Genomic DNA, 13,923 nt, shown 5'->3' on the forward strand with positions numbered 1-13,923 from the left:
TCAGAGTTCATGTTCACTCTGGGACTCGAACCCAGTACTTTCCGCTTCAAACACCATCGCGTTATCCATTCGGTCACTGAGTCCTGACAGCCTCTTGCTTGTGCAATGGTGTGAAGGGACTGGGTTCGAGCCCTAGGGCGAACATCAACTCTGAGATGCAATTACATCCCAAATAGGACGAAACGCGAGTCCTGGATTCCACTGCTAGCCACTATCCATCTTTGTTTACCATGCTTGTGAATTTAGGCTATATCGAGGCAATACGCACAGTATGCCAATTAGAGACTGACCAGTTGCAGTCCTAAAACATCAATGGGAAGATCCAAACAAACAATACTAAGTAAACTCAATAATACTTTAGTGGTCATTTTTCATGATAATAAATCAGTGGAATGCATTATTATTATTATTTCAAATGATAATTATAGTGATGACTATGTTAATAGTTTGTTCACAATTTGTTTTTACTTACTAGAATGGCAAGTAAAAATAATCATTGTGTGTATTTAACAGTAATAGATTTATAATTTAAAGCCTCATGTTTATTTTTTTAGATTTAGCAGGAGTGATTATATGTGACTCAATAATAAGTAAATAGTTTCCATTTATCATTATTAAAAAAAATTGTTTATTTTTTACATGTCCTAAAACTAAATTTATAAATAATTTATTTTGATTCATTATTTTTTCTGCTTAATGTACCAGTATTTGGAGAAACAGTTGAACACAGATAAAATCATTAATCAATCATATTGATCATATGAAATACGAGAATAATTTGATCATAAAATCGGAAATTGCTAAGGGATTTAATATTGTCAAAGCTAATATTTTTTATTTCGAACTAGTAATTAACTCCGCCTGTAGCCTCTTCGGGGCTATTGCCAGTCACAAGCTCACACAAAGGAGGAGGATTGGGCAAGGGGTCTGCGACTCCATCCCTTAGAAAACCAACTCGCTAAAAAACGCTAATCAGAAAAAAATATTCAAATCATTTAAACTCTATCCTGGGAGTCAGATGGTCTTCATTTAGAAAAGTTATGACACCTCATGGTGAAAGAAGAGTCCCTTCGGAAGCCACGAGGACGATGTCCCTTCTGACAACCAGAGAAACCATTTATTTAGATACATGGAGTGCTCGTACAATGTAGGAGACCTGGAGAGTTCCAAATTGCTGCAGAAATAAGGAGATACAATCTAAAGGTGCTTGGAATCAGTGAAACACATTAGACGCAGGTTGGACAACAACGACTGTCTTCAGGAGAACTTCTGTTATACTCCGGTCATGAAAAAGAAAATGCCCCACATACACAAGGAGTTGCATTGATGCTGTCCAGAAAAACACAAAATGCACTTATTGGATGGGAATCTCATGGACCAAGGATCATCAAAGCCTCCTTCAAAACAAAGAGAGAGGGCATTACAATGAACATCATCCAATGCTATGCGCCTACCAACGACTACGATGAAGACGCTAAAGACCAATTCTACGACAGGCTGCAGTCGATCTTCGAGAAGTGCCCAACCAAGGACCTGACCATTCTGATGGGAGAATTAAATACCTACTACTACTAGGGGGAACACATGGAAAAGGATAAAAGAGGCAATCACTTCAAAATGTCATGAGATTCTGGGTCACAAAAATCATCACCACAAGGAATGGATCACTGTTCGTACACTGGATAAGATTGAAGAAAGGAGGAACAAGAAGGCAGCAATCAATACCAGCCAGGCAAGAGCAGAAAAATCTAAGACACAAACTGAATACACAGAAACAAACAAGCAAGTGAAGAGGAACATCAGAACCGACAAACGTAAATATGTGGAAGATTTAGCAATAAGGGCGGAAAAGGCTGCTAGAGGAAACATGAGACAACTATATGACAGAACGAAGAAGCTACCTAGAAATTACCGTAAGCCAGAACGACTGGCGAAAACAGGGAAGGCAAGGTAATCACCAACATTGAATAACAACGGAACAGGTGGGTAGAACACTTCGAAGAACTCTTGAATCAACCAGCTCCACTGAAGAGGAGTCACAGGCGTAAGTAACTAAGTGAGCAAGTAAGCATAATCAATAAAAGTAAAAACAAAAATTAACTGCAACTTCTAACAAAAATGCTTTAACAGGAATCATATAGTGCAAAAACACAATTCCATTGTCGTGAATATAAAACAAAATCAAATTTATGAAAAACCGATAAAGGAAATTTTTTTTCAAAAATAATCTTTAACTTCGATCATATTTAAATACGAAACTGAAATACTCATCAATAACCATGTTATTCAACTCTCTATGTCTACAAATCATAGTAAAACCATAAATAGAAAAGACTCGAATTATTCATAAACAAATATGGAAATTCCCATGATATTAAATAATTTCCTGTTTATTCGAATAAGATCACGTATTTATTGAATATCTGTCAATAAGAGTAAACGTATTGCCTGAAGATTTGAGAAAATGATGAATTCGAATTCTGAGTTGTTACGATTTATAAGGATGTTTTCCTCTGGACAGTTCGTTATTTCACGTGTAGGTGAGTGAATTGATACTCACAAAAATAAGAATGAACACTCTCTCATTCTGATTACATTTCCTGTATATGTTCGGTTGAGTACGGAAATTCGGAGCAACTATTCTCCTACACAATATTCATTTGTCAGAATGAACAAACACCGATTCAGACAGAAAACATGAATGATCAGTCAATCAGTCAGTCATTTAGTCGATCGACATGAAGATAATCGCGAAACCAATGTGGTGTATCAGGTAGTGATCCATTCCAACAGAAAAATTGAGTAATTTTATCATACAAGGTTTTGAAAAGTAGGTAGGAGACCTTTGGCTTGGATTTCACGCTAATTTTGACTCATCAAATAGATGTAAGTTTTCCTGAGACAACTGATCTTAATTATGATATTTTAGACCACGTTATCCAGCTTCACTTTCTGAGATGCCACCTTCGATGTGTTTAAAAGCCAAGTGACCTCTGATAAGACTTAGATATTTGAAATTACTCATCACAGAGTATTGATTATTAGTGTAAATACATTTATGCCACGAATGAATTTAATAAACGCTTGTTATATATGCAATATGAACACAATCCAATGACTTTGGAGTTACTGATAATGACCTCAACAATCGAACTTTCAAATTTAGAGTTTCCTGTTAACTATGTTAAGACAACTAAGTCTAGTCACTAAACATCTGGTCTCAGCTTTTCATATAATGTTTACCTGGTGATAGCTAAAAACAAACTGTTCTAAAAACGTATAGTAACTAAAATTTTATGTAAATGAGATTTTCCCCCCTTGAATTTTACAAGAGTAATGAGCACTTATATTTTCCCTAGACCAATCATATAACGTGACAATAAACTTGTCCATAACATACTGATTTCATCCGATGAATAAAAATGTTTAAATTTGTATTACATTATTTTTTCAATTAATTTGAAATTAAACTGGTTGTATCAGGGTTCATTTTGTTTTACTTATCATCATATAGGCGGAAAAAACTATCGACTGATTGATCACTAGGTGGTGATCAATATCATGTGTGTCAGGTCCTTCTGAGTGCAGATCGAATCCTACCTACCTAGTTGCAGTGTGGTCACCAATCTCTGTGACTCGACATCAATCAATTGTAAATGCATCTCAGTCCAACAGATGATCAGTGGCGGCCCGGATAGCCTAGTGGTAACGTCTCTAAATGTGAAGCTGGTTGACACGAGGTCGAATACGTCAGAGAGCATTAGGTCCCTCAAGATTACAGGTACATCTTGCTGACGAGTGCCAAGTATCAGGAAAAAATTCAACATGGGGTAATAACTTAAATTTCTATGATGAAGGAATATAAACATTGACGTTCCGTTTTATCAATATTTCTGCTAAAATTAATAAGAAATCATTTTTTTGAGAACTTATTATTCAATATTCATGTATAATAAATGTTACCATGCAAAATATGATGGTAAATGAAGTGATTATTCCTAAAAATTAACTGACACTTATTTTCGACAGTTTTCTTAAGTGATTCATACAATATCGATCAAAGATTTGCCTTCCTTTTAAAGAATGAACACATAAAGTGAACCTTGGCATAGCCTAGTCAACCGGAGTATTTAAGAAGCTCGGGGTTTATATCTCATAATGTAGATAAGGAGTTGAAAGTCAATAAGGCGGTATTACAAATAATTTAATCGATCTAATTCTAAAACTTCTCACTTTTATTGAAATTAATGTATTTCCTCTGAAAGTGGTGATATTCGACTGAAATTTATTTAAAATTATAGTAAGGCGTTGATAATCTAGTCTATGGAAAACGTTTTTAATTGAATGGAAGAAGAAAAATCAAAAATGTAGATAATTATCTTTTTTATTTATCATTATTATTACACATAGGAAATTATATTCGAAATTAAAGGCGTTTCCCAATCATTGGAAATACAGTTGACAATATAAATTGCATACTCTCCTTATTATCATCAATTTCCATATATGATACAATTGTATCAGTGAATATAGGCAGAATGGACTGAATTGAATTTATGCAATGAATCAACCGGAAGTCATCATCGTAGTAGTAGTAGTAGTAATCGTATTTTGTAGTTGACAATTCGATTTATTTTTTTTAATTATTGAAAAAGAACATAAAATAATTTGTATAAAAACATGAAAATATTTCATACAACATTATAAATTATAATGCTAAAATAAGTTAATTAACTTAGAGGATTGTTCAAATCATTAGTGTTCAACTGTTCAATGTAATCAGTGGGATTCAACCAGGTCTGTTGGGAGACATCAACTCACTGAAGACATTGGTGAATGGTTGCTCAATTTCGTGAATTGTTGAAGTTAGACAATAACACCGTTGGATGCCGACTCAATGGTCTAGTGGTTAAGCGCGCGTGTGCGCGAGACTGATATGTCCTAGGTTCAAATCTCGCGCGGCTGGATCACAGATGCGCACTGCTGAAGAGCTCCACAACAGGACAAAACGGCTGTCCAGTGCTTCAAGGTTTTCCATGGGGGTCTAGCTTCAATCGACTCATAATCTCAACTATATAAAATTAATAAAATCTCCACAAAACCCCCTTCTGTTTAATGTATCATAAATTACAATATGGTAAATACCAGTATGTAAATGTAAATAACAGTAAACAGTGTACGTGAAATATCATATTCAGTAATAAAGTATGATTAATGATTATCCGATGGTTGAGTTCAGTTTACGCAGTCGTTATCGAAACTTGTTGACGATTTGATTAATTACAGAAAAATCAATTTTTCAATATACATTAAACAAATCACATTTTTCGTAAAACAATTATAAGTTGTATGTGAAATGTAAAGAATCTTAATGAATAAACTATGTGATGATTTTTTTGACAGTAATGAATGTTTTATACTTGTTAGGAATATAGTTTTGAAAAAAAACAGAAGTTTGCAAGTAACTATCTCTGTGTTATTCCATCAACTACAAGTCAACCTGTTAAGTCATACTCTTTCACTTTAACTATCATACAGTAGAACGATGCATAAGCACATTGGAATCTGAGTTTTGCGATACCTAGTGCAGCATATATATACATATATATAGTGTGATAATAAATATCTTTTAAAGAAATCTGATCTCTAAACATTATGACTAATGTCAGCAAACTAAACTAGAGTAAGAAAAGACTGATTTATTATTTCGGGCTTTAGTATAATTAATCCTTCATGAAGTGTATTTTTTCCAGAATGTTGTTTTATCACTGTTATGATCACAACAATTCAGACATTCAATCATCATAGAAATGTTAGTTTCTTGATCGAAAGTGACCGCTTTTTTATTACTAACATCAATAAGTGATAAAAGGACAAGCCAATAAAAATATGTCATTCAATCTGGTAAAATTAGGCGTTGAACACCGATTTAACTAATAAATTCATGTTTAAAAAATTACACGCTTCAAGATTCACTTGGTGTTGTTTGCTTATATATTCCCATTATTGTTTAGGACTGAAATTGATCAGTCTCTTATTGGCATGGGAAGATGCAAGCAAACAACACCAAGTGAATTTAAAAAAACCTCACACCACTTCACAAGTAGATGGCTATCAGGACTTTGTAGCTAAATGTATAACGCGATGGCACTTGAAGCGAACAGTTCTGGGTTCGAGTCCCGGGGTGAACACTAAATCTGGGATGCAGGTACATCCAGCTGACGAGTCCCAAATAGGACGAAGTGTGCGTCCCGAGTTCCAATGCTAGCCACTATATATATATATATATATATATACAAAAGTGTGATTATATAAAAATAAACATACCACAAAATGAGCTACTGTTAATCCACGATTTGTATGTATTCCAGCTAAATATTTTACCGTTTCTTGTAATTTCTCTTCTTCATTAAAATTCCTCACAATTTTCATGATATTATCCACATAACATATAGCCATTTTAGTAAGATAATCCAAATTCAATGCTTGAGGCAAAGTGACTGATTGGAGTGGTTTATACATTTTCATAAAATTAGGATTTTTAATTAGAAGTCTAAATAAATGGAGAAAAGCATATAAACCGATATATATATATATATATATATATATATATATATATACTTTATGCATTACTTTTAATGTATGATTATTATGAGAATCTCCAACAAATTGTGAAGATAAATACCAGCAAATATTGATATCAGCTGATCACTTCTGTAAAATATGTGTTTCACTTTCTATCTACAGTTTCCTTAGTAGTTATGTACACAAGCATCAATAAAATTGAATGAGAAACACATTCAATCATCAATTATTAAAATTAAAACTTTTATTCTCTAGGTTATTATTTGTGGTGATGAAAAACGGATTTAAAGTTTTTTATAAACCGAGAAATAAATAAAATGGATTGTTTTGGATATTAGAGTAATTTAGTAGTTGAATTCATGAGTCAATTAAAGCTAGATCATCATGGAAAACCTGGAAGCACTGGACGGTTGTTTTTTTTAGTATGGGACTAGGACTAAACGGCCGGCTAGTGCTTTCAGGTTCAAGAAATAATTATCGTAAAATTCATTTGATAATAATTAATTATGAGTAGAAAAATGATTATTTGGATATGCTTAGTTATTATAAATATGTAATTGGATAAAATTTTATTACATTTTTAAGATACTTTATTTACTGGATTAAGTCAACTAAATAATAAAACTTTTTTTGTATTTTTAAAAGAGATTACTCTATACCCTAAACATATATAACTATATAGACAACAATATTCTTCTGCAAATTCAACCGGAACATAATTGGATAGTTCCAATCTTAATTATAAATCAAAATTCATTGCATAATTTTCATTAAAAGACTATAACAGGAGTTCAATCCGTGTCGGGTAGAAACAGTTATCGACCTCAGACAATGGATGGATAGTTACGCAATATCGTGGATTGATTGAAGTTAGACACTAAATTGTTGAATTACGTCTCAGTGGTCTAGAGGTTAAGCGTTCGTGTGTGAGACCGAAAGTCCTGGGTTTGAGTCTTTCATGCGGGGTCGTGGATGAACACTGTCGAGAAATCCTATACTAGGATAAAACGACCATCCAGTGCTTCCATTTTTGCAATGGTGGTTTATTAAAATTAATAAATTATTCCGATTTTCAAATACAAACAAGAATAAATATAGGGCTTTCTCTTCGTTATAATTATGAAAATATTTTTGATTAGAAAATGAATTAATAAAAAGACTAGAAAAATTAGAATAAACTTAATATCTAGGCTGATATTATTAAGAAATATGCAAATGTTTGCACTGCATCACATAATTTAATAAATTTAGCTTTCATGCCAAGACTAAAATTTTATTGACTATGATAGAACGAAAGAATAGTTGATTATAAAACAATTTTTTCAAGATTAGAGTTATTAGTAGACTAAATTTTATGTATGAAGATTAACATTTTTGATGGAAGAAAACCGGGATTGAAGTCCGATTTAAATTAGAAGTTTACAAAATTATTGATTTAGTTTATGATTACGTCTTATAATTTAGATGATGTAACAGTTAGACAACAACACAATTATAACATCGCTTCATGTATTTCGGCTTCGACAACCAAATAAGATTTTCAAATAATATGCAAAGTTTTCATCACATAATGAGACTTGTTATTGAAAACCTGTCAACTACTAAATAAATCAAAAAATCGCAAATCAACTTAAGTATCAGTGATAAGATGATTTATAAAAATGAATTGAAATCTTTTCATTTATAAAATAAACATTATTTTATTCGAATATGTTTTTACCACTGAATATCTTTTAAAACATATGACAACTTAATTGAATGTAACGTAGAGATGAAATTGATCAGAAAATTAGAATCAACTTGTTACTAAACTAAAATAAATTGATATCACTACACCAAAGTGTTAAATCTCCACTATATATATATATATATATATATATATATATATATATATATGATATATATATATATATATATATATATGACAATCATAGATATATTACAATAAACCAGTCAATTTGCTGTACCTACTACTCAATTACTTTTAATTAATAAACTTAGTTTAAAGATTACATCCTAGAAATAATCCATAAAATTTCAACTTATCACGGATGATTCGATATGACGTCAATGATAATACAGTAACTGATTGGTGTAATTATATATCATACATATGTTATAAGTTCTAACGTCATTTATGGTTTACATTTTTTTGAATGTGAGTCCTGTTTCTATCATCTTCTCTCGTGCTCTTCAACATACTGTACGTAACAATTTTGCTGATGTGGGTAATTAACACTCACCAAAAAAGTAATTAACACTGGGAATGAACCAAACAAATAGCTAACTACATAATAAATAGATTATTTCGGTCAATGTTTAATGTCTGGTTAATTTAAGTATTCTGATAAATACTTTTGTAGTAAACAAAAACATAAGTGGGGGACAATCGATTGTATTTGAATACGAAGTTACAGAACATCTTATTGAAATCTGAGGACCGTACAATAAATACTTAATTTGCAAAATGTCAACCAATTGTCTCAAACTTCATTGTTCCTCCATTTCCACAGTAATCATTCACTATTTTTGTTATCTTTTCACTTCGATCTTCTTAAACTTCTGCTGCCAGGTATTTCACTTCCGATTGATGAGACATACTACTTATATCTGTCGACATCAGTAGCACACATCGCACTTTCAGATATTAAGTATAAAACTATAAATACTTTTCATAATTGATTGATCACTGAGTGATGATCAATGTCATGTGTGTCAAGTTCTTAGTGCAGATCGAATGCTATCGATCAAGTTGCAATGTGGCTACTAGTCTTGGCGGCTTGACACTGCGTGCACTATGTTAAGATAAGATGGCGGTTGGAGGTGGTCAACAGGAAACCCTGGACCCGGGTTTAGTGCCACTTGGCACTCGTCAGCAAGCTGTACCTGTAATCTTGAAGGAACTGGTGCTTCCTGACAGATTCGATCCCGTGTCATTCGGCTTTACAGTCAGAAATGTTACCACTGAGCTATCCGAACCGCGACCGACCTCCTGTAGGACTGAGACGTAATCACAATTGATTGATCACTGAGTGGTAATCAATGTCATATGTGTCAAGTTCATCTTTTATTTCACAATTTACATTAATTTAACATTTTGAGAAAGAAAGAAAATTGAATTTTGTACACTTTTTTTTCATTTGAAATAAGATAATCATTTAAATTAATTGTATCAATACTATAATGTGTGCTAATTTTTATTGATCCATAGAGAAAATATTTTGTTTTGAAAGAAAAGAAAACATAATAAAATTTGGTTTAAAATAATTGATAAACATAACAAAAAGAATTTTTATAATTATCATAAATGGAAACAATAACAATAATGATAGTAATAATAATAATAGCAATAATAATAATAATGCTAAATAACTTGCATTAATGAATAGATTGGAATTTTGTAACTCATAGTTTTGCTAATAATTGGTACTATGTGTTGACAAGAAGAGAAAAAAAGCATCAAACATTACAAAAATACAACTTGACAATGTTTACACCGCTTGTTTTATATTCATTAGTTGTATCTGGGTTTGTTTTGTGTTTTTTTTGGTTTTTTAAAGTATGTTAAATAAAATGCTTGATGATATGTGTTAATAATGTTTAATAATGAGTTTAAATAATAGAAATATAAAATAATTAAAATATTGTCAAGTGATTGAGTCTGTCAATTATAAATGGTTATATTGGTAACTAAAAATTCCAAGACTAATAAGTTCTTCAGTTATAAGAGAGTTTATTCAACTGGATTATTTATTTATTTAAACACACAAATATTGGTACAAAGAAGCACCAGATATATATGCATCACACAAATCTCGTTTGACTTGTGTGAGGGCTGTGATACTGCCCAGGTGCCCAAACCGAAACAGGCTGGGTTACTGTATATTGAATAATATCCTAGTTTTTTTTCCTAGACTAACTCTTCTTATCTCATATATCTAGTTATTTTTCGTCTTTTAAAAATAGAATCCACATAAATACTGATGATTAGGGTGTTTCATTGAAATGAATGAATAAATGTTTATGCTAAACTACTTACTGATGTATTTCGCACAACACTCACCTTAAAAACTACGATATGTTTCCCAATTTAGTTGAGCTATGAGTATGACAGATAATATATGTTTCCTTTATTTTATCACATATTAAACTACCAAAAGGTATGGTAGGTTTAATGATCAAATAACCACCAGGAATTATTAGTAACATTATTCAATGAATAGTCATGTCACAGTCTCTTGACTGAATCATTTAATTTATATTTTTTTATTGCAAAGATTTTCATTTTCCACTCATTGGTATTCAGGACTGAACTGAAAGGTTTCTGCTAATGCAAGGAGTTTCTTTGAGCAGATACATCAATATTGCTCATATTTGCAAACTGATTAAATACTGATTAAATTTTTCAGACATGGCTAATAATAGATTTAGGACACACGCTACTCGTTGTTATTAACTCAATAACTTAAAGCACTGTAAACTATTATCAAGGTTCCTATGACTAATAATAGATATATCAGAGTCGTTATATAATTAGTGACCATAATAATGATTAAACAGAATAAATGAAAAAACTGTAATTTTTTGAGTTATAATTACTGAGTTCAAGTTGTATTGGTTCAGCAGCAATGAAATGCAATTATAGCCAGTGAGTCTCAGATTAGACAAAATGCTCGTCCTGTTTTCCATTATTATTCACTATCGAGGATGTTATACAAATACTCGTATCATAGTACTTAAAACTTACAGCAAAATAATCCAGAAGAGTAAATATTAATTCATTTATGCAAAAACTAAATTCCCAAGTACAATTATCAGTAGTAAGAACAGTAGTATAATTCATAGGTATCATTACCAAGTTTCGATTTGATAATTTTGAATAAATTGAGCATTGAGTAGATTGTTATAAATAAATTAATATATTTGTAATATCTCAATGAGTAGAAAAATTAGATTTTCTGACGTTTCGTGACTCAGTGTAAGCCACTTCCTCAGAGAAAATAAATAACCAAATTAACATTAATCCGAGTTTAAATAGTACAACGGAACAACACGAATATTAAGTGATCAATAAAAAAAACAGGTCTGAATAAATCAATGTCATGCCATTTCATTTCGGTCAAGTAGTATAATTCATAAAGCTTATAGGTTTTAAATAGATGAATTTATTAATAAACAGATGTTACTCAATCCATATTCTTTAAAAATCGATGAACTATTCTACTAGCGACTTAATGGTCGTGTTTGGTACTTAACCAACATTTATTTATTCAATAATTTCAGTTAAACATTGTAGTATCGGTTATGTTAGGCCCACATAACTTATTCTAGCTTCTGGACAGGTCAATTTATCCATTCTTCTTGAGTCACGCTTTGACCTTGTCAATTATTCACTTATTAACCCTGACCATTTTTATATGAGCGTATGTGGTGCATTTCTTATCTTACTCATCACATTTTTGTAACTTATTTTTGCCTGACTATAAATATTGATTAAATCGAATATGCTAACACGCCTTCTACACTGCATGTCATTTCACTTCGTTCTCCTCTCTTAGCTTCCTTCGCTTCATCCCTCTGATTGTCTGTCTAGATCAATGAATGTACAAAATATGCGTATTCGAAACCGTTTCTCGTGCTTGATTTATTTTAATTCTGTTATTCACTAACGCAGATCAAATCAGTAATTTTATACGAGAATTGGCAATATGTATATTTCTATAACAATCGATCATACGATCGACCTTGAGTTAGATCTCAGGCCACTAAAGTGATGAACTCATCGACAACATCATCCGATCTACCTGAAATCAAAATGAAGGGACCTATAACATACATGAACATTTATCGATATTTTATAAAACATTTTAACAAAAATCAAAAGACATTAAATACGTAAAAGACATAAAATGTATAAATAATACTTTTTTAATAATTACAATTAGTGAACTTTAAAGAATTTTGTTTAGTTCTGCAAAGAAACTTGTAGTTGATTGACAATGAAAAGGTTGAAATAATTTCAAATTTTAAGCGGTAAGCTTTCTTTAAAATTTATACAACTATTATTATTTAACTTATAGCTAATTACACAAGAAACACATTTAAAAAAGAGACAGTTTGATTTACTATTATTATAAAGTTGATATCATGAGTCATTTGAAGCTAGACCACCGTGGAAAACCTGGAAGCAATGGACGGCCGTTTCGTCCTATTGTGGGGCTCTTCAGCAGTACGCATTCACGATCCCACCTCACGAGGTTCGAACCCAGGACCTACCAGTCTCGCGCCAGAGCATTTAACCGATAGATCTCAACTATATAAAATTACTGAAATCTCCACAAAACACCCTTCTGATTATCATTATTATTATTATTAATTTAAGACTGATATAGTTTTGGTGAGTCTATTTATTTATTACTGAATAAATAAATAATTGAGTAGTATTCTACTCAAGTCGCTTTTCTTAATATTTATCATAATAACTAATTATTAACTCAGTCAAACGATTTATAATATCTTCATAATTCACTCCTATATTTCTAGTTATTTAGTAAATAAAGATTTTTCTAAAATAATCGATTATTCAAATTGTTTCAGTTAACTGATACTCGTATATCAATTACTTTGTTTAAATGAATAAGTTTCAGAATGGGGATTTGTGGAGATTGTAATAGTTTTAATAGTTGGATTTATAAGTCCCATTGATAAACTATGATCAGTGGAGTCCAGTCCGTGTCTACTGGAGATCATTATCGACCTCAGACAATGGATGAAGGATTGCTCAAGATAATGGATTGATTGAAGTGATACATTAATACTATTGGATGCTGGCTCAGTGGTCTAGAGGTTAAGCGTTTGTGAGTAAAACTGAAGGTCCTGGTTTTGAATTCATCGTTCGAGATCGTGTATGCGCACTGCTGAGGAAATGCCTACTAGGACGAAACGGTCGTCCATTTCAGGTTTTCAATAATGGTCTAACATTGATCGACTCATGAATGCAACTATTAAATGAATAAGTCAAACAAAAATTTCAAAAACTTTATTAAGCAAAGAAGTGATCTTAAGTGTAAAGGAGAACATTAAAAATCCGTGTTTTCCACTGGGTGTGAAATAAAACAAAACCGTCCTTAGTGATATTTCACTACTTAATATTAATAGCTTCATGATAAAAATAATAAATCAGAATTTACCATTTTATAATCTTATTTAAAGTAACTCGATAAAAGTTCTTCTGTATATAGTAATTCAGCATTATCGAGTGAATGAATTGATAATGATAAAAGCTAGATATTGATAATGTTACTTAAAGAGTTAAGGATGTTGAAGCCAACGTTTGAA

General features: G+C 31.5%; 1 protein-coding gene across 1 annotated transcript in view; it reads right to left on the minus strand.

Annotated features, from left to right (window-relative positions):
- The window catches only part of Smp_157820 (putative ataxia telangiectasia mutated (atm)), a gene marked incomplete at both ends in the record, with an annotated part of 101,351 nt that overhangs the window by 77,269 nt on the left and 10,159 nt on the right, over positions 1-13,923 (minus strand). The window contains one exon of the mRNA XM_018789461.1: positions 6,328-6,553. Coding sequence (XP_018654902.1) covers positions 6,328-6,553 — 226 coding nt within the window. The remainder of the gene's footprint in view (positions 1-6,327; positions 6,554-13,923) is intronic.

Source organism: Schistosoma mansoni, chromosome W (assembly GCF_000237925.1).
Source record: "Schistosoma mansoni strain Puerto Rico chromosome W, complete genome".
Lineage (NCBI taxonomy): Eukaryota > Metazoa > Platyhelminthes > Trematoda > Strigeidida > Schistosomatidae > Schistosoma > Schistosoma mansoni.